The sequence below is a fragment of the Cebus imitator genome, unplaced genomic scaffold, assembly GCF_001604975.1.
Source record: "Cebus imitator isolate Cc_AM_T3 unplaced genomic scaffold, Cebus_imitator-1.0 Scaffold111, whole genome shotgun sequence".
Classification (NCBI taxonomy): Eukaryota; Metazoa; Chordata; class Mammalia; order Primates; family Cebidae; genus Cebus; species Cebus imitator.
Genome location: NW_016107426.1, coordinates 1,790,748 through 1,810,836, shown reverse-complemented (window position 1 = coordinate 1,810,836; position 20,089 = coordinate 1,790,748). Strand labels below are relative to the sequence as shown.

The 20,089-nt window shown below is 39.1% G+C and overlaps 1 protein-coding gene across 6 annotated transcripts in view; it reads right to left on the bottom strand.

The window, feature by feature from the left end:
- The window catches only part of VPS8 (VPS8 subunit of CORVET complex), a 240,631-nt gene that overhangs the window by 73,367 nt on the left and 147,175 nt on the right, over nucleotides 1–20,089 (bottom strand). For all 6 annotated transcript variants that reach the window (XM_017538380.2, XM_017538382.2, XM_017538384.2 and 3 more), the window contains 4 exons: nucleotides 15,735–15,882; nucleotides 9,434–9,523; nucleotides 7,228–7,270; nucleotides 2,247–2,350 (listed from right to left, as the gene is read on the bottom strand). In XM_017538380.2, the coding sequence (XP_017393869.1) occupies nucleotides 2,247–2,350; nucleotides 7,228–7,270; nucleotides 9,434–9,523; nucleotides 15,735–15,882 (385 nt within the window). The remainder of the gene's footprint in view (nucleotides 1–2,246; nucleotides 2,351–7,227; nucleotides 7,271–9,433; nucleotides 9,524–15,734; nucleotides 15,883–20,089) is intronic.

Sequence of the window (20,089 nt, the reverse complement as noted above, 5' to 3'; positions counted from 1 at the left end):
AAAAAAATGTTCCAACATCACTAACCATCAGGAAAGCGTAAATTAAAATCACCATGAGATATCACATCACGCTTCTTAGAACAGCTATGATAGAAAAGATCAGAGATAAGTCTCGCTGAGGATGTGGAGAAAAGAAAAGCCTTGTACACGTACACGGTTGGGGAGAATGTAAATTAGTACAGCCATTTGGGAAAACAGTATGGGGGTTCCTAAAGAAACTAAAAATAGAATTACAATATAATTCAGCAATCCCATTACTGGGTGTTTATCTAAAGGAAATATACTATAATCAGTTTATCAAAGGGGCACTTGCACTGTAGTTCTAATTCACAATAGTCAAAATATGGAACCAACCTAAGTGTCAATCAATGGATGCATGGATAAAGAAAACGTAGTAAGTATACATAATAGAATAGTATTTGGCCATAAAAAAGGATGAAATCCTAACACAGCAACAAGGACGGAAGGAGAGGTCATATGTTATGTAAAGTAAGCCATGCACAAAAAGACAAATATTTCATGTTCTCACTTATATGTAGGGAGCTAAAAAGTTGATCTCATGGAGGAATAGAGTAGAATGATGACCAGAAACTCGTAAGGATGGGTGGAGGTATGAGGAGAGATTTGTCAGTGGGTACAAGCATACAACTGGATAGAATTTTAATAAGTTCTAATGTTCAACGAAACAGCAGGGTGACTACAGTAAACAATAATTTACTGCATATTTCAAAACAGCTAGAAGACTGGAAATGTTCCCAACACAAAGAAATGATAAATGTCTGAGGTGACAGATAATCCTAAGAAACCTGATTTGACTATTATACATTGTATACATGTATCAAAGTATCACATGAATTCCATGAATATGTATAATTATTATGGATCAATTGAGAACATTCTTTAGTTTTACATTAGCTTCCTATGGGGAGCTGAGTACTACACATATATTTTTTGAGTACTATATTTTTAAAAGCAAGCATTATTTGATGCAATTTTACTAAAATTATATCAACCTAGGCAGACAGAAAATATCTGGAGTGGTGTTCAACAAATGATAATGACAGTTATTTCTGAGTGATGGGATGAATATATTTTAATTTTTTTAAAAAAACCATTCTTCTGCATACCTTTCTGTATTTCACGATTTTTAAAATGATGAGTATGTATCATTTCACAGAAAGTTTCTTATAATAAAGAAAAATAATCACAATATGTGCTTGTTATACACAATTTACATTCTAAAAAGTTTTCATAATTTATGGCCTTGAAAACTTCTGGACAAAAACTTAAAGGAGAAATTTACTCATCTCAGAAGAACAGAAAACATGCGACGATTTGTTATTTTCATTGTAACACGTATGGCTAAATACGGATATATAGTTAATCTGTTTCCCATTTCTAAAACCCAGGCATTAGAAAGAAGCCAGAGAGTGTCAAGTTAGAGGCCTGAGCCATGGAAGGGCAGGCAAAGAGTTAAGCCATATCATGATACAACTTTACTTCTTAAAACTACTGCAGAATTTAAGTAACAAATCTCACCTCACCCCCTTCGTTTCTGCTTCCCTGCTCTAACTCCCACCTGCACCTGCTGCTCAACGATACCTCCTTCAGTTTTGTTTTCTTCTTTTGTGCCGCCTGGGATCTGTGACAGCAATGGTTCCAACGCTGGCCGTAAATTGGAATCATGAAGGGAGCTTTAAAACATAGCGGTGACTGGGTTCCATCCCCAGAGACTTTAATTAATTGATCTGGGGTGCAGATTGAGTACTGGAATTGTTTAAGGCTCCCCAGGTGACTCTCATGTGCAACCAAGGTTGAGAATTACTACACCATAGCCTTCTTTAACCCTTTTCCAGCTTTCTCTGTAGCCCTTGAGGACTTTCCTCCAGCTCTTCATGCTCACTTTCACCACAGGGAATGGAGACGATGATAAATGATGACCTATCTCTGGTAGCACTGCATGGAATACACAAAACCTCAGTCCAAAGAGAACAGGCACATCTAGTGTTCATGCACCTTAAGCTTTACAGCACAGCCAAACCATGAACAGAAAGCCTTTGGTGAGAACAAAGAAGCCAGGCATTCTTTATAATAACTCCGGGAGTCTTCTACTCCTGGGAACACTAAGAGGTGATTAAAATCCACTTGAATTAAACCCAGGTGGCTGACAGGGCAATGGAAACAGAATCGACTCCTAGTTTCAGACAAGTACAGGCTTCTAAATGCCTGAACAGACATTCTCCTACCTCACGTTGCTGCTGGTTCAAATTATGTGAATTTCTCTGGCAAAGAGCAATGGTCTCTACCATCGTATCTTCAACACCCTTCAGTGAGGGATCCTCTTGGGTATCTAGATTTAGAAAAAGTGTAAAAACCATTTAAGGATATACTGCCAATGACCTCAGAGCTTCTGTGAAAAGTCACTTTTTATTTCTTTGCCACTCCTTCATTTTCTAGCATATAATAATTCAAAAAACCTGATACTAATGTTTTGTAGATTAACAAACAGATTATTCTGTGAAATAAGAGTTCCCCACAGAAATGTTTTTAGGACAGATAAGGCACATCATACTTAGCATTTCAATATGCTATGGAAATATGGAAAATCCCCAGTCATCTGTCTAAGGATTAGTTAATAGAGAGATTATCGTTCACCTTTCTTGGACTACTATCTCTTCTTCTGCCTATTTCTTAAACATAGATATTCCCCCAAGATACTAGTTTAGGTCTCTTCATTTTCACAGTGATTTCAGCCATTCTTGTTTCAACTCTCATATCTTTATTAATAACTTTCAAATACACAACTCCAATCATTCTTCCATTCAAAATCTACAGGTTGAATTTTCTAATGAAGCTAAGACATTTATGTCCACATGGATGTCCTGCAAGCACTTGAAACTTTGTATGTGCAACTTACTTTTCTCATTTCAAATCTGCTCCTCCTCCGCCATTTACAAACCAAGTTAATGGGATCATCATCTTTAAGTCAACCAGTTTACAAATCTTCATCTTTGGTGCTTCCCTCCCCATCACCCCACACATTCAGACAACTCGCCACGTGTTGCTGATTCTCCTTCCATGCTTGCATACGACCACAGCTTTTACCCTGGTGGACCTTCTCATCATCTCATCCACGCTACTGCAACAGTTGCTTAGTTGAACTTTTGACATCCAAATCCTACATCCCTTGTTCTCTTTTATACTGTCACTTAAGCACAAGTTCAAACAGATCACTCCCTTCCATAAAAACCATCAGAGTCCTAATTCTGAAAAATAGAACATAGGTAAGCGTCTGACACTAAGTAAACAGAGTAAAGACTTGGGCTCCTCTCTCCCTCTGTGCTCCAGTGTCACCCGATTATTTCTCACCCCTTGAGGTTACCAGCCAGGCACTTCCATGTTCATGTTTTCCTCAGCCTCGAAGGTCCTTCTGCTTCTATCAAATTCCTATTTACCCTTCCAGTCTTTCTTCAAAGGCTGTCCACAAAACTCACTGATTTATAGGTTACAAAGAGTTCCTGAATTTTCCACACACCTTTGACATTCTCAATATACCTTTCACGACAGACACACCATCCTGCCGACACTCCAACATTTTATTGACGTATCTGTCTCCATTAGGAGACTAAAATTCTTTGTGCAGCGGGTAGGGAAAGCTATGTTTTAGCAGTCTGTGTATACAGCCCACAGGAACTAAGCACAATGTCTCACAATTAGCAAATCCTCCCAAATACTTAAGCACACTATCAAAATCGAATATCAAAGTAGATGTGCCCGGGGGCAGTGGCTCACGCCTGTAACTCCAGCACTTTGGGAAGCCAAGGTGGGAGAATCACCCTGAGGTCAGGAGTTCAAGACCAGCCTGGCCAACACGGTGAAACCCCATCTCTATCAAAAATACAAAAATTAGGCGGGTATGGTGGCAGGTACCTATAATCCCAGCTACTCAGGAGGCTGAGGCAGGAAGAGTTACTTGAACCTGGGAGGTGGAGGTTGCAGTGGGCTGAGATGGTACTACTGCCCTCCAACCTGGGCAACGAGTGAGACTGTCTCAAAATAAATAAATAAATAAATAAATAAACAAACAAATAAATAAATAAATAAAGTAGATGGCAGGCATGAGACTATTTTTGGAAAATTTATTTTCACTGGAATAAAAAACACTGGCCTCTGCAGACATGCCACCTGCAAATGACTGTAGTGATTTTGGGGAAATACTCTTCTTTTTTCCTCAGTCTTTCGTGTATTATCTTGAAAAGGTATTCTTGGATGAGTGTGGTACTTCATGCCTGTACTACCAGCACTTTGGGAGGCAAAGGTAGGTAGATCACCTGAGGTCAGGAGTTCGAGACCACCCTAGCCAACATGATGAAACCCCATCTTTACTAAAAATACAAAGATTAGCTGGGTGTGCTGGTGGGCACCTGTAGTCCCAGATACTTGGGAGGCTGAGATGGGAAGATCACTTGAACCCAAGAGGCAGAGGGTGCAGTGACCTGAGATCATGCCACTACATTCCAGCCTGGGAGACAAAGAAAGACTCCATCTCAAAAAGGAAAAAAAATAGAAAAGTTATTCTCATAACTCTAAATTTTTTAAAAATGCCATAAAATGCAACAAATATAACCAAATTGACTAAATACATACTGATAGCACAAAAATAGTAATTAAGTGCCCAGTTGAACTATCAATATAAAAAAGTCTATCTGTGTTTACTGGTGTTCCAAAAAGATTTACTATCATACCTGATGATCATAAAACAGCACAGACCCTGTCACCTAGGACCTCACTACAGAAATACAGGTAACTAATACCTGATGATCATAAAACAGCACAGACCCTGTCACCTAGGACTTCACTACAGAAATACAGGTAACTAATACCTGATGATCATAAAACAGCACAGACCCTGTCACCTAGGACCTCACTACAGAAATACAGGTAGCTAATACCTGATGATCATACAATGGCACAGACCCTGTCACCTAGGACTTCACTACAGAAATACAGGTAGCTAATACCTGATGATCATAAAACAGCACAGACCCTGTCACCTAGGACCTCACTACAGAAACACAGGTAACTAATACCTGATGATCATAAAACAGCACAGACTATGTCACCTAGGATCTCACTACAGAAACACAGGTAACTAATACCTGATGATCATAAAACAGCACAGACCCTCTCACCTAGGACCTTACTACAGAAATACAGGTAACTAATACCTGATGATCATACAACAGCACAGACTGTGTCACCTAGGATCTCACTGCAGAAATGCAGGTAACTAATACCTGATGATCATAAAACAGCACAGAACCTCTCACCTAAGGCCTTACTACAAAAATACAGGTAACTAATCTACAGAGAATCAGGGAAATGCTGTATTAGGGAAATGTGTGGACCAAGGGATCTCTAAGAAATGTGTGTTAAAGAGGATCATCTAAAAATCACCCACCAGTGGTTCCCTGATCTTCAGGAGGGCTATTTTTAAAATGTCAAAGAATATGAAAACAAACAACCTAATTTAAAAAATGGGTACAGGACTGGAATGGACATTTCTCCAAATAAATGGCCAAAATACTCATGAAAGTCAATATCACTAATCATTAGAGAAATGCAAATCAAACCGATAATTAGATACCTCACACACATATGAATAGCTACTACTAAAAAAACCCGGAATATAAATGTTGGAAAGAATGTGGAGAAATTGGAACCCTTGTGTACTGTTGGTGGGAATGTAAAATGAAGCAGCAGCTAGGGAAAACAGTATGGCCATTCCTCAAAAAATGAACAGAATTAATACTTGATCCAGCAATCTCACTTCCGATTATACACCCCAAAAGAACTGAAAGCCAGGTCTTGAAGAGAAACTGTACATTCATGTTCATAGTGGCATTAGTCACAATAGCCAAAAAGTGGAAGCGTCCCAGGTGTCCAGTGAAGGATGAATGAATAAATAAAACGTGGCCTACACATGCAATGGAATTTTATTCAGCCTTCAAAAGGAGGAAAATTCTGACACATGCTACAACATTTATGAACCTTATGTTAAATAAGCAAATCTCAAGAGGACAAACACTGTATAATTTCATTCATATGAGATAGTTGAGTAATCAAATTTAGAAAAAGCATGGTGGAAATAGAAAATAAAACGGTATTTACCAGGGGCTGGGAGGAGAGGGGAACAGGGGAGCTGCTGCTGCAGGGGTACAGGTGTTCAGTTTGGGGAGATGAAAACATTTGGAGGTGGATGGGGATAATGACTCTAATAATGTGAATATACTTAATGCTACTGAACTGCGAGCTCAGTGCTGTGCGAATAAACAAAAATAGTTAAAATGCTACATTTTATGTTAGGGTATATTTTATCACAATTTTTAAACATAATTTTTTTGAGATATTCAAGAAATATGATGAAAATTTTACATTTGTTGAGGACAAAGCCACTCAAGATACTAAATTGTCGACTTTCACTTTTCTTGGTTACAACTGTATAAATTCAGTTTGGAAACACTGGCTATGTTCAACGTTCTACTAATCAGAAGGTCTGATTTGCTGTTATTTGGCATATTCATTTTTAGGATGTTAGTTATATCCTCATTTAAACATAACTGAACCATATTTTTGTTATAACAAAAGTATAAACAAAAAGATAACCAGCCAGGCGTGGTGGCTTATGCCTGTAATCCCAGCACCTTGGGAGGCTGAGGTGTGCAGATCACTTGAGCCCAGGAGTTTGAGACCAGCCTGGGTGACATGGTGAACCCCATCTCTACAAAAAATAAAAAATTAGCCTATGTGGTGGTGTGCATCTGTAGTCCCAGCTACTTGGGAGGGTGAGGTAGAAAGACTGCTTGAGCCTGGAAGGCGGAGGCTGCGGTGAGCCAAGACTGGTACCACTGCACTCCATCCTGGGCAACAGAGAGCGAGCCTGTCTCAAAATTTAAAAAAAAAAAAAGATAACCAACAAACAGTGCCTAATTTTCCATACATTTAAGTCCACTGAAAATCAGCATCACAAAGTCACAATGGTTTCTATGATTTCCTGTTCTGAACTCTTGAAAATTAGCTAAAATTGAGATCCATGTCAAAGAGAATAAACAGCAATTATGCATTTATGCAAGTGTAATTATTACATAATAAATGCAGTTCATTAAACGTCTTTTAAAACACAGTGTCCATGGATGAAAAAAGTTGTAATTATATTCGAGAACTTACTTTCACCTTGATGTGTTATCTCTTGAAGTTTGCTTTGTAGTCTCTAGGAGATAAAAAGAATATAGGAGTTAAAAAGGAACACTTTACATTTCTACCCACCAAATACTTGAATTAACATATTTTAAAGGTAAACCCCTCAAAACTACAAGGTTATTAAGAACAGTCCTTTACTGTCAGGCAGAAGTAAATTCTTGTGTTTACAGAAAGGACAGCCAGCAGGACGAGAAGGGACCCAAAGAGTCAGCAGCACCTGTTTTGCCCACCCCTGCTTCTCTTATCCCAGCACGGTCATCACCTACACTCTTTAGGCTCAGTAATGAGGATCAGGATTTATCTACGCTTTGGATGAGGGAATACAACGCATACGGGGTGACACAGTTTGGATATTTGACTCCTCCAAATCTCATGCTGAAATGTGATTCCCAGTGTTGGAAGGTGGGGCTTAGTGGAAGGCGTCTGGGTCATGGGAGTGGATCCCTCACCAACGGCCTGGTGCAGCCCCCTGTGGCAATGAGCGGCTTCTCCCTCTATTAGTTCACATGAGAGCTGGATGTCTAAAGAGCGTGGCACCCCTCCCCAGACCCCAGTCTTGCTCCCTCTGTTGCCATGTGACACATCAGCTCTCCTTGACCCTCGCTTCCTGAGCTCCTCACCAGAAGCAGATGCTGGTGTCATACTTCTAACACAGTCTGCAGAACTGTCAGCCAAATAAACCTCTCTTCCTTGTAAATTACCCAGCCTCAAGTATTCCTTCACAGCAACACAAAAGAGACTAATATACTGGGTCATGAGTAAAAGGGGTATAATATACTGGGCTATGAGTAAAAAGCTTATAAGCTAAATTCATCGACTACTCCCTCTCAGTTACCTCATACCATATGCAAAGGACCAATCACTTCTCAAATCTGCCCTTCTTCTCTCCACTGCCACCGACACACCCAGCTCAAGCCCTCATAGGCTCATACCTGTCCCACTGCCTTCTAAGTCCTGTCTGCTTTGTTTTACCTCCCTCGTCTCCGTCTCCTGCCTCCCATCCCCCACACTCACCAGAGCAGTCTTTATGAAACAAACAACATCAAATCAGTTTCTTGCTTAAAAACCTTTATTTGAGCCCATGTGACAAGAAGATTAGCCACAATTCTTTAGTGTGTCCAACAAAATCTGTCCAAATCTGGATCCAGTCATTGTTTCTTCCCTGACCTGCCTACATACGACACAGCGGAGGCCTAGAGAAGCCGCGGCACTCTCTAAGCAATCCATACTTCTTTGCTTTGTATTCCTAAGCCTTTACAAATGATGGCCTCATTCCTGACAAAGATCCCCTGTTTCTCCTCTCATCTGTGTCAGAAATACTCTTATTTATTCCCTAAAACTAGGTTCATGGTATTGTCGACAAATAAATTGCAAGAAAAAAAAGAGGTATGGGGTAATTTACATATTAAAAGAGATTAAGTGCCTACACAAAGCCTCTGTGGATTATTCTTCCTGGCTTATTTTAGAATTATATGGATAGAAGGAAACTAGAAGCCAATATGGAACATTTTAAAATAGAAATATGATATCCCTAATCCATTCCTAGCCAGATGACAATATTTAAAAAAAAAAAAAAAATTGCTACATCACTTTGCTTCACCCTTCAGGATGGCTACTACCAAGAAAACAGAAAATAAGTGTCAGCAAGAATGCAGAGAAACTGGAACCCTTGAGTATGGCTAGTGGGGATGTAAAATGACATAGATGATATGGAAAACAGTATGGCAATTCCTCAAAAAAAAAAAAAAAGAATTGTTATTTGACCCAACAATTCTACTTCCGGGTATATATCCCAAAGAAATAAAAGCAAGAACTCAAAGGTGTTTGTACACCCATGTTCACAGCAGCACTATTCACAACAACCCAAAGGGGGAAGCAGCCCACGTGCCCACTGAGGGAGGAACGGGCAAACACACTGTGGTATATACATAAAAATACTTGCCAACAACTCAACAAATGGTACACTTACCACATGGTTTTTACTGCTGTAAGTTTTACCTTTTCAAAAAGTACCATAAAGAAATATGAGTCTAGTTAACGCTATAAATGATAAAAATATTCAGGGGTAAATGTACTATCTGCAGCTTACTTTGAAACATAAGAAAAAGATGGATTCATGAATGGATAGAGGAATGGACAGAAATATGATGAAAGAAACATGGGAATATGTTACCTCCAACATTATTAAGAAGGCACCATGAATATCTCCTTTCTTTTCCAATAGATATGCAGTGACTTCATGAAGCTCATACTTCTGAGAAATCTAGCAAAGAAAAAGGATAAATATTTTTATTCACAAATCTTGTTTGTAGAGTGGGAAGATCCCACTGAGGATGAAAAAAGCTCATATGATAATAAATAATGAATTTATACATTATTAGTATGATGCTTTACAGGATAATATGCAAATAACTGACTTTCTAGTCATATAGTGGCTCATTCGGCAGTTCCACTTGAACCAAATTCACTCATTTTTTTCATTTATTTATTTTTAAAAATTGTTACACACCTGAATTAGGTATATACACTGGAGAAAAGCTAACATATATACATACATAGTAATAATACAAACTAGAATTTAATCAAGTATAATTATTAAACAATTGAAAATGACAATGAAAACATTACACATCAACTTGTAAAATATTAATAAAAATGAATAAACTAAAAATCTCTAATTAGTAAAAAAGAAGTATCAGTTAGGCTAAGGAGAAAAAAAGGGAAAACGTACAGAAAGGCATACATTTTCCTGAAAGAGAAGAATCAACACTCTGGAGATGTCGATTCTCTCCGAATTAGTCTATAAATTCAATGTATTCGTAATCAAAATTCCAAAGAGTTTGTTTCTCTTAAAGAAACTTGACAATGTGATCTCTAAATTCACGTGAAATAGTAGGAGATGTAGGACACCAAAGTGGCCAAAGCATTTTACAGAAAAAGAGCAAGGAGGGAGGATTCCTTCTGCAAATAATAAATCTATGGAAAAGCTATGGTATGAGCACAGGGAAAGACAACCAAGGGAGAGAACAGAGCTCATCAAGAGATTCATGTATATTTGGGAGTTTAGTATATGGCAGTAAGGCATTAAAAACCAGTGAGGAAAGGATAATAAAATGCCACATGGACCATCAACTATCATGTGGAAGTAAAGATATAAATCCTCCTTTGATCAGCTTGCAAAAATTAACTCCAGATGGATTAAAAGCCTAAATGTAAGAAGTTAAACTATAAAATTTATATAAGAGAATACCCTTTATTCCATTAAAATAGAAAAGGAAACACACACACTCTCTCTCTCTCTCTCTCTCTTAAGCCTTAAAGACTGGTAAACTAAAATACAAGTCACTAAAAACCAAGTTAAATGATGTGCCATAATAAATTGGAAGAAAGTAACTCCAACACATAAAATTAGCAAAGGATTAGAGATACGAAAATCAGAACTTCTAGGACTCAGTAAGAGAAGGGCAGAAACTCAACAGGAAAATGGGCAAATGATATGAATAAATAATTCAGAGAAAAGAAAATCCCAAGGTTCATCGAACATACAGAAAGATGTTTAATGTATGAGTAATTGCTAATATCCATCATACTGGCAAAAATCAGGAAGACTGAAAACACCAGGCATCAGCAAGGATGTAAAAAATAGCAAATATCAAACACTGCTGATGGGAACAGAGACAATGAGGAAATCAAGTTGGAAGTATCAGTAGTGCTATACTACTTTGCTGTTTAAACAATTCCATTTCCAGGTATATTACTTAGAGAAGCCTCATATGGGCACACAAGAAGATATGTACAAGGATGTATACTGTAACACCGTTTATAATAGCAAAAGATTGGAAACAATCTAAATGTTTGCCAACAGGGAAATAAACTGGCATATTCATTTGACAGACTAACATATGATCATTAAACGAATGAAGTAGATCTACATGTATAATTTTTTTTTTTTTAATTTAGTAAAAGTGGCCTGGTGCAGTAGCTCACACCAGTAATCTCAGAACTTTGGGAGGCCAAGGCTGGCAGATCACTTGAGGTCAGCAGTTCAAGACCAGCCTGGGTAGCATGGTGAAACCCCATCTCTACTAAAAATACAAAAATAAGCACAGTGGCACACATCCATAATTTCAGCAACTTGGGAGGCTGAGGCAGGAGAATCGCTTGAACGTGGGAGGTGGAGGTTGCAGTGAGCCGAGATCACATCACTGCACTCCAGCCTGGGCAAGAGAGAGAGACTCTAAAAAAAAAAATCAAAAAAAAAAAAAAAAAAAATTGGTTAAAAAAAGCAATTTATAATAAAATACCTACTGTATATTAATATAAATTTTAAGAACATATACAACTGTATCATGTATTTTATAGATACATACACATACAGAAAAAATTCAAAACATAGATCAGGAGGGTAAATGCCAGTCTAGGACAGTGGTGACCTCAGGGGAGGCGGGGAGCAAGACAGATAATGGGTGCTTTACTTTTAATATAAACAAGAAGAAAAAGATAACAACGATCTAGGGCCAGTATGGCAAATGTTAACTGTCAAATTTGGCGGGTGGGTATACACATAATTGGAATTCAGCACATTTCTGTAGATTTAAAATATTTCATAATTAAATATTTTTAAAAGTATGTGGGGGCAGTTCAGGAGGTAGATGCAGAAAATACAGGCAACTGTTTCGAGAGTGTTGACAGCAAAGGAAAAGAGATACATGACAGCTAAAAATTAAATGTTAAACGGGAACCATGCTGTTACAGAAAATAGCCTGCGTGTCTGTGTAGACAGACATTCTCATTTAGAAACAGGAAAATAAGGGAAGAGAATCAAGACAATGAGCGTGCTAATGCTACTCAATTGCTATTTAGTCTATTAAGTCTTATGGCACAACAGGACTATCTAATCAACTGTGTCTGCAAACAAGAGCTTGGTCTCCTTTCAATATTTTTACTATGTTTCTTTTTCTATGCTTATTGAATTTCTATCATACTTGGTGAATAACAATTTCTATAAAGCTGACGTTACTAAAATAAATGAAGCAGTTTATCACGGCAATTAAGAACATGCACTATGGAGTCGGACTACCTGGGTTCAATCTCAGGGGCTACCACTTACTAGCTACAAACTTATACAAGTAACTTCATATGTGAGTCTCCCTTCTAATTACCACTTTGACTCATTAATTACCATGATTTTACAGTGAACTGTGATCCTATTTTGATCAAATCTTTTAAACCTTTGACATATTTGACAGGCTTCTCGAAACCAAAGTTCAAATTCTAAAACTGGGTCTTCTTTTTTTATTTTGAGACAGAGTCTCACTCTGTCGCCCAGGCTGGAGTGCAGTGGCGAGATCTCGGCTCACTGCAATCTCTGCCTCCGGGTTAATGCAAGTCTCCTGCCTTGGCCTCCCGAGTAGCTGGGACTACAGGTGTATGCCATCATGCCAGGCTATTTTTTTTTTGTATTTTCAGTGAAGATGGGGTTTCACCATGTTGGTCACGCTAGTCTGGAACTCCTGACCTCAAGTGATCCACCCACCTTGCCCTCTCAAGTGCTGGGATTACAGGTCTGAGCCACCAGGCCCAGCCAAAACTGAGTCTTTGTAACCTCAGCCTAATATTGGGATGTTGCAGAGGGTGCCTGAAGCATACAAAAAAGAGATAATGAACCAGCTTATTTGATGTTCTAAATTATATGGGAAACACTGTCACGTAGGAAATGATGCTTAACGTTCTTTGAATTGAATTTGTATATGGTATTATTAACATGTCTTCCAAAATTCTATGAGATCCCTAGAAATCTGCTATGTCTTAGTATATGTTATCAGTCATATTATGTTAAATTGTTGTAGGCCACAGAAAATAACCAAATTTCCTTGACAACTGTGCCTTTAATCACAGTCATGTTAAGTCACGTTGTCCATAGTTAATTACTTTATTTTGACACTTTTTTTCCTGAGATCTCCTTGCAAATTCTAAAGTGTTGCATTTTCAAGGAGGTCATGAAAAAGAGTGCAACATATACTCTTGAATCCAGGTTTTTGACAACTGTGACACCATATCATCACTGGTTTGGGTAAAAATTTCCCAACCTCCAATGGAAAAAACAAACCTGGCCTCATAAAATTGCTAATCTGACATTAAGAAAAATAGGAATTAATTACACTGGACTGAAGTAATTGTTATGACTTGTTGGAAACACTGCTGATACTTTTTGTGTGTTGCTTTCCAGAGTTAAGAAAACTTTTTTTCTGCAGTGGGGGTAGGCAGGGGCTATTCACGGCCTTAAAATAATTTGGTAAAGTATATTTTTTGCAAGCAATATTAAAACATTTATTTTTTTTCTATACCTGATCCTTCCCAAATTTGGAAACTGAATATTCATATTCTATGGCAATATGGTTATTTTCACGAGTTCAGTAAGAATTTGCTCTGTTTGTAGCAGAAAAATTGGAAACACAGGTTATATTACCAAGGCTTTGATTGGGATGTCATTATTTTTAGATACAACCAGACTGCTTTAAGTAACTAAGCTTAACTATAAGGAGGCAATGAAGTCCTTGGAAAAACTGGCCTGGTACCCCGTCAAGATGCTACGCTTACAGGGTTCCTAGCCTTGCAGTGAGTAAAGAATGCCACTTTCTGAGAAACCCAGGAACCTCAGAATATTTGGGGGCCTCAAAAAAATAATATACCCAGGCATTACAGGTAATATCTGATGATGACTGCTTCGCAGCCTGAAGATGAGAGACTTTTAAAGGTCTAGTCTGAGATTTATTCTAAGTCTCAGCAGAGCAGATTTTTAAAAAGCCTAAATAGCCAATCACTATTCTTGCAGTATAATAATCAAGCCAAATATAACGACACTAAACTTATTTTACAAATCAACTGAACTTACTGTGATTATTTTTGGTAAAAATGGGAGAACTTTCAGAAGAAAAAAAACTACAATAAACATTATGAGATTCTAAACTCATGGTTTGAGATTTTATGATTTACATGCAATTGGACTAAATCCTGAATTTTCAGTTTCCTCCAGTATCTGACCAACTCTCCAAACTAATATTTGAAAATTTTCTCCCATTTTTCTGACTTAGAATCACTGAAATTAAAACTGCTTTTCCTGATGCCCTGCACACTAAAAGCTAGACAACTTGATATAAACTTCGGAGAAATCACAACAACTTACTTATGGACAGAAAGTTCACTGGAACACCTCATTCAAACTGCAATCCAGGAAAATCTGTCAGATTGCCACTTCCTACTTTCACCCCAACTACAGATACTTTAAACACAAATCTTGAAATATTCTCAGCTAGCTCCCCTCCAGACTGAGGGACAAGTTTGCCTCCAAAGAGTAACTTGTGTTTCTCTTTGTTTCTATAGAAATGTCTTTTATTAAATGCCTACTGGCCTATACCTAACTATGATGGAAACCTTACAATAGCATCTCCTAAAATGAGATGCAACTATTTAACCAAACTGAGGTATTTTCACAACCAAGAGACTGTTTCAATAAGATATGGGACAATGTACCCCAATTTGTTCCTTTCCACTTGTTTTAATCTACGATTTTTTCCCCTCTGCTAATCTATTATGTCAACCCAAATCTCTCCAGAGCTACCCACCTAGCTTTTAATACGTGAAACTTTCTGAAAGCAAAGTTTCAAAAGGAACACTGAACAAAACCAAAATACGTCTCCCCAAAATACTGAGGACTGTCAGACAATGAAAATGCAGGGAACCCTCCGCCCCCGCCTCTATCTGCCTGATGGCAGGACATACATTCTTCTTTACTGGAGACAGCACTTGCTTATTGGCCCAGGAGGAATCTGGGAGCAGATTTGACTATCTTCCCACACATGCTCCTACTTTTTACTAGGCTGGAACTGCTCTCTCCTGTCTCATCACTACGCAAGATTTAAGGCTTGGCCAGGCGCGGTGGACTTTGAAAGGCAGAGGCGGGTGGATCACGAGATCAGGGGTTCAAGACCAGCCTGGCCAACATGGTGAAATCCTGTCTCTACTAAAAATACAAAAATTAGCTGGGTGTGGTGGTGGGCACCTGTCATCCCACTACTCAGGAGGCTGAGGCAGAGAATCGCTTGAACTTGGGAGGCAGAGGTTGCAGTGAGCTGAGATCACTCCACTGCAATCCAGCCTGGGCAAGAGAGTAAGACTCCATCTCAAAAAAAAAAAAAAAAAAAGATTTAAGGCTCTTTGTTAAAATACAGTTTAAGCAAAGCCCCTAAGCCACTGCCCTGAGAAAGACACTTTTGAACTGAGGTTTCTGCCACATGATGGGTATAGCAGATATTTGTTAATCTAAGTTTTGTTTTCAGGAGAGTGTCTCAACTAAGAATTTACAAGGTTTAAAAAGAAATTATATCTTTTTCCCCCATTTACTTTGACTGTCTGTCAAACAGGGAATGTTAAAGCAGAGTTTACTCTTGCCTCTTCTACGTTGCTCGTCTCACCTGAATAGTTTCTTCCAGACGGTAGCACTCAAGGACTTGCAGAGTCTCTATAGCTCGGTTTGGGTTGAACTGACATAACAGCTCAATGAACTGCTCTGTGATGCTGGGAGATATTTGCAGCAATTCTTGGTTTATATGAATACCTTCCCTAAAAACATAAAAGATGATACTCAATTGTAGCATTATTTAATCACATCTATAATTAAAAGCTACCAGTAAAATGCATATTACATTAAAACTAGGACTACTTGTTGGTCAGGTAAAAAAACGTGAATTGAAAGTCTCAATGCGCAGGTTACAACCTGGGCTCATGCTTGGTACTTGAGACAGGGGCTAGTTTTGTGGGACTAAGCCTGTGGGAGAGAGATAAAAGGAAAATCCTAAACCCTCCAACCAACTGAGTGAAACTGAGATGGGGCAGGGACCTCTCTTAGGGGCCCGACACACACCTTCCCCTCCCCTTCAAGCATGAAAATAAAGAAAAATCTTGAATCTCTTCAAGGGAAATTCCAGGCATCTAGCTAGCCTGTAGAAGTAAATGAGCAACCTGATAACAAAGAAATAGCTGATAACAAACAATAGCCACCCAAGTAGGTTAGAGCCGCAAGATGTTTGATTCCCTGCAGAAATTAAAGGTAACGTCTTAACATATGTCCCTGAGTTGTTTTTCTGAAACCTGCACAACCAGATTGGAAATGCCAACCACTGTCATGCAGAACTCAGACTGGGGGCCCCTGAGGACTGAACTCATTGCTGTTGTTCACTCTAGATTGCTTCTTGAAGGGTCTGGGGAGAGTCACGCACACAGGCCAAACCTTAATATTACCTTCTGCCCACCCCAAGTTCTTAAACAACGCCTTGCTAAACTTAACCAACTGCAAATCGAAAGAATCTCTGAATCCATCCATGCCATAAAAAACCCCCACTTTAAGATACCCCACGTTTTTGGGCCAAATCAATGTATAACCTCCATGTAGTGATTTGCAATTGGGCCTGTAATTTCTGCTTTCCTGAAATGTTCCCCTGCCTTTAAAAACTCTTCCTGTAAGCCATCATGGAGGTCCTGTCTTAAGCATGAGCTGCTGATTCTCCTTGCTTGGTGCCCTGCAAAGAAACACCTTCCATTCTCTAACTACAAACCTCTAACTCAATGTGGGTGTTTGGCTTTATTGCACCAGGTGAGTGGACCCAGGTAATAGACCTCATCTTAAAAACTGAGTTCCCAGCCATCACAAGATAGGAGGTCGGACACGCCTCAGTATGCCCCTTCCTTATTCACCTTTAACCAGAATTCACTCCTAAGGAGTAGGCAGAAACCAGCTCTGGAAAACACAAAACAGATGACTCACTGTTTCACTGCCTTTAGTCAATGGTGGCTGCGACCAGCCTCTTCCTCCACCTTTGCTGCTTCAACGTGACAGCTCACCAGTTTCATAACACCTCCCTTCCTAAACTAACCGCCATCTCCAGAACTGTTTTGGCAGGATGGCAGAGGACATGCAGTGAGAGTTTTCGTGTCATCTGCTAACCTTTTGATGTCAGAGGGCTGAAAACTGCCCCTTTGCACTGTGCTAACACTTCCACGTTTTGAACACTGGTCCCCCGAGAAGGCATGAAGCTCTACTGTGCATGTGCATATTTCTCTTTTAATAAATATTCATGACTTCTCCTATAGGTTATTGAATATATATACTTAGGTACCCCACTCGGCATAAACAACTGTTCCCTTTACCCCTCCCTTGAACTGCCTGTTTTCAGTTTCTGCCAGAGGCTACGATTCCCAGACTGTAAGAATGGTCACTTTGTAGGCTACAACCCTTTATGTGAAATAAAACTCTCCTTTCGAACTTTATGAACCTTGTAATTCTTCAGTTGACAACATCTGACAATAACTCCAGATAGATAGTGTCAGAAATGAGTGAAATTGTGTAGGCTACCCAGTTGGTGCCCACTACAGAATTGCTTGATTGGTTTGTGAGGAAAAATCCCCACACACATTTTGGTCACCAACGCAGACTGGTTTATCTTACTATCAGAGGGATCGAGACTGAGTCTCAAGAGAATGCTATTAGGTAAAAGAAAATGGGGATGCTAACCAATGTTTCCCCGTACTTTCCCAATGTTTATGCTAAATTGTAGGTTGTACTTTATGCCAAACTGGTTGTATTTCATTTACATCAGCCTTCTGTTAATATGTCTTATAAATGCAAGACTATGGAGCAAATTAAGACTAGACATAAGCATGAATAACAGTACTTAATTCTTTCCAGAAAATTTATTGACACAACCATTTACAAGAACTAAAGTTGTGAATATGCATCAAACCAAGCAAATCACCAGATGAACAGATTCTGATGGACTGACTTGTGAGAGAAATAATGTGTCTGATGGGAAACGATCAGGCCATATCAATATAATCAAAACTTTAACAAATAAGCTGCAGCATTAATGAATTTACATCCATTTCTGACTGTTGCTTTTCGGTCTTGCACATCAATTTGTTACATCCACTTCCCAAAGCTATCTCTTAGTCTTCTATTAACTATTTGCTTTGCAATATACCCACTGCTTTCTTTTGTCAGTTTTGGAAGAAAGCATGTGTGTGTCTTGTGAAATACACACACAAACCCTGCCTACCACAGAATTCAGGTTGGAGAATGTATCTACTTTTACTCCATAACTCTGTAAATGGAACCATATCTAGGGAAAAATAAAAATATGTATCAGTTTTGAAAAATGTACATAAAAATTCTTTTTTTTTTTTTTTTTTGAGACAGCCTCATTCTGTTGCCCTGGCTGGAGTACAGTGGTATAATTTCAATTCACTGCAACCTCTGCCTCCTGGGCTCCAGTGATCCTCTCACCTCAGCCTCCTGAGTAGCTGGGACTACAGGTGTACACCAACACACCTGGCTAATTCTTGATTTTTTGTAGAGATAGGGTCTCACCATGTTGCCCCAGGCTGGTCTCAAACTCACGGGCTCAAGTGATCCACCTGCCTCACCCTCCCAAAGTGCTGTGATTACATGTGTGAGCCACCATGCCTGGCCCACATTACCGCTATTCTAAAATTCAAATTCTGTAAATCAGCTCAACCATTGAGGACGACAGTGTGATGATTCCTCAATGAGCTAGAACCAGAAATACCATATGACCCAGCAGTCCCATTACTGGGTATATACCAAAGGAATATAAATCATTCTACTCTAAAGACATATGCACATGTGTGTTTATTGCAGCACTATTTACAATAGCAATGACTTGGAACCAACCCAAATTGGTTGGTTCCAAGTCAATGGTAGACTAGATAAAGAAAAGGTGGTACATATACACCATGGAATACTATGCAGCCAGAAAAAGGAATGAGATAATGTCCTTTGGAAGGACATGGATGAAGCTGGAAGTCATCATGCTCAACAAACTAACACAGGAACAGAAAACCAAACACCGCGCGTTCTCGCTCATGAGAGTGCTGAACAATGAGAACACATGGACACAGGGAAGGGAACAACACACACCAAGGCCTGTTGGGGGCTGAGGGGTGAGGGGAGGGACCACCATGGCACACGTATACTTATGTAACAAACCTGCACATTCTGCACATGTATCCCAGAACTTAAAGTAAAATAAAAATTAAAAAATAAATAAAATTCAAATTCTGATTTCCTAATATTTGACAAAGAAATTAACATTGTGTTGGAATTTTTTAAAGGCTAGTCTCTTCCTGCCCCCTCATTCTAAAATGTGTATCTAAGTAGACCAGTCTAGATTAATCTTCCCTTTCTCTAAGGAAGAGGATTTCACAATCTCCTTCCGTATCTTGTTTTTATAATTTGGGCCCACTTCAGCTTATCCTAAATCCTGTCTGCTTAAATTCTCTGCTCAATCCCGTATATCCAGTCCTTAGATGTGGTGCCCCCCTTTTGATTATCCAGCACCTTTTAGACTGAGAGCTCAAATATATCACTCACAACACGCTGGAGGGAAAAGAACAAAAACCTGCTGGGTGTGGTCACTCAGCTGTAATCCCAGCACTTTGGGAGGCTGACGTGGGCGGATCACTCGAGGCCAGGAGTTTGAGATCAGCCTGGCCAACATGGTAAAACCCTATCTCTACTAAAAACACAAAACATTAGCCAGGCATGGTAGCACACACCTGTAATCCCAGTTACTTGGGAGGCAAAGGCAGGAGAATTACTTGAATCCGGGAGATGGAGGTTGCAGTGAGCGATGATCACACCACTGCACTCCAGCCTGGGCAAGAGACAGAGATACTGAGAGACTCTGTCTCAATTAAACAACAACAACAAAACACTATTTCTCTATAGTTTTCACTCAAATCACAAGGCCTTTAA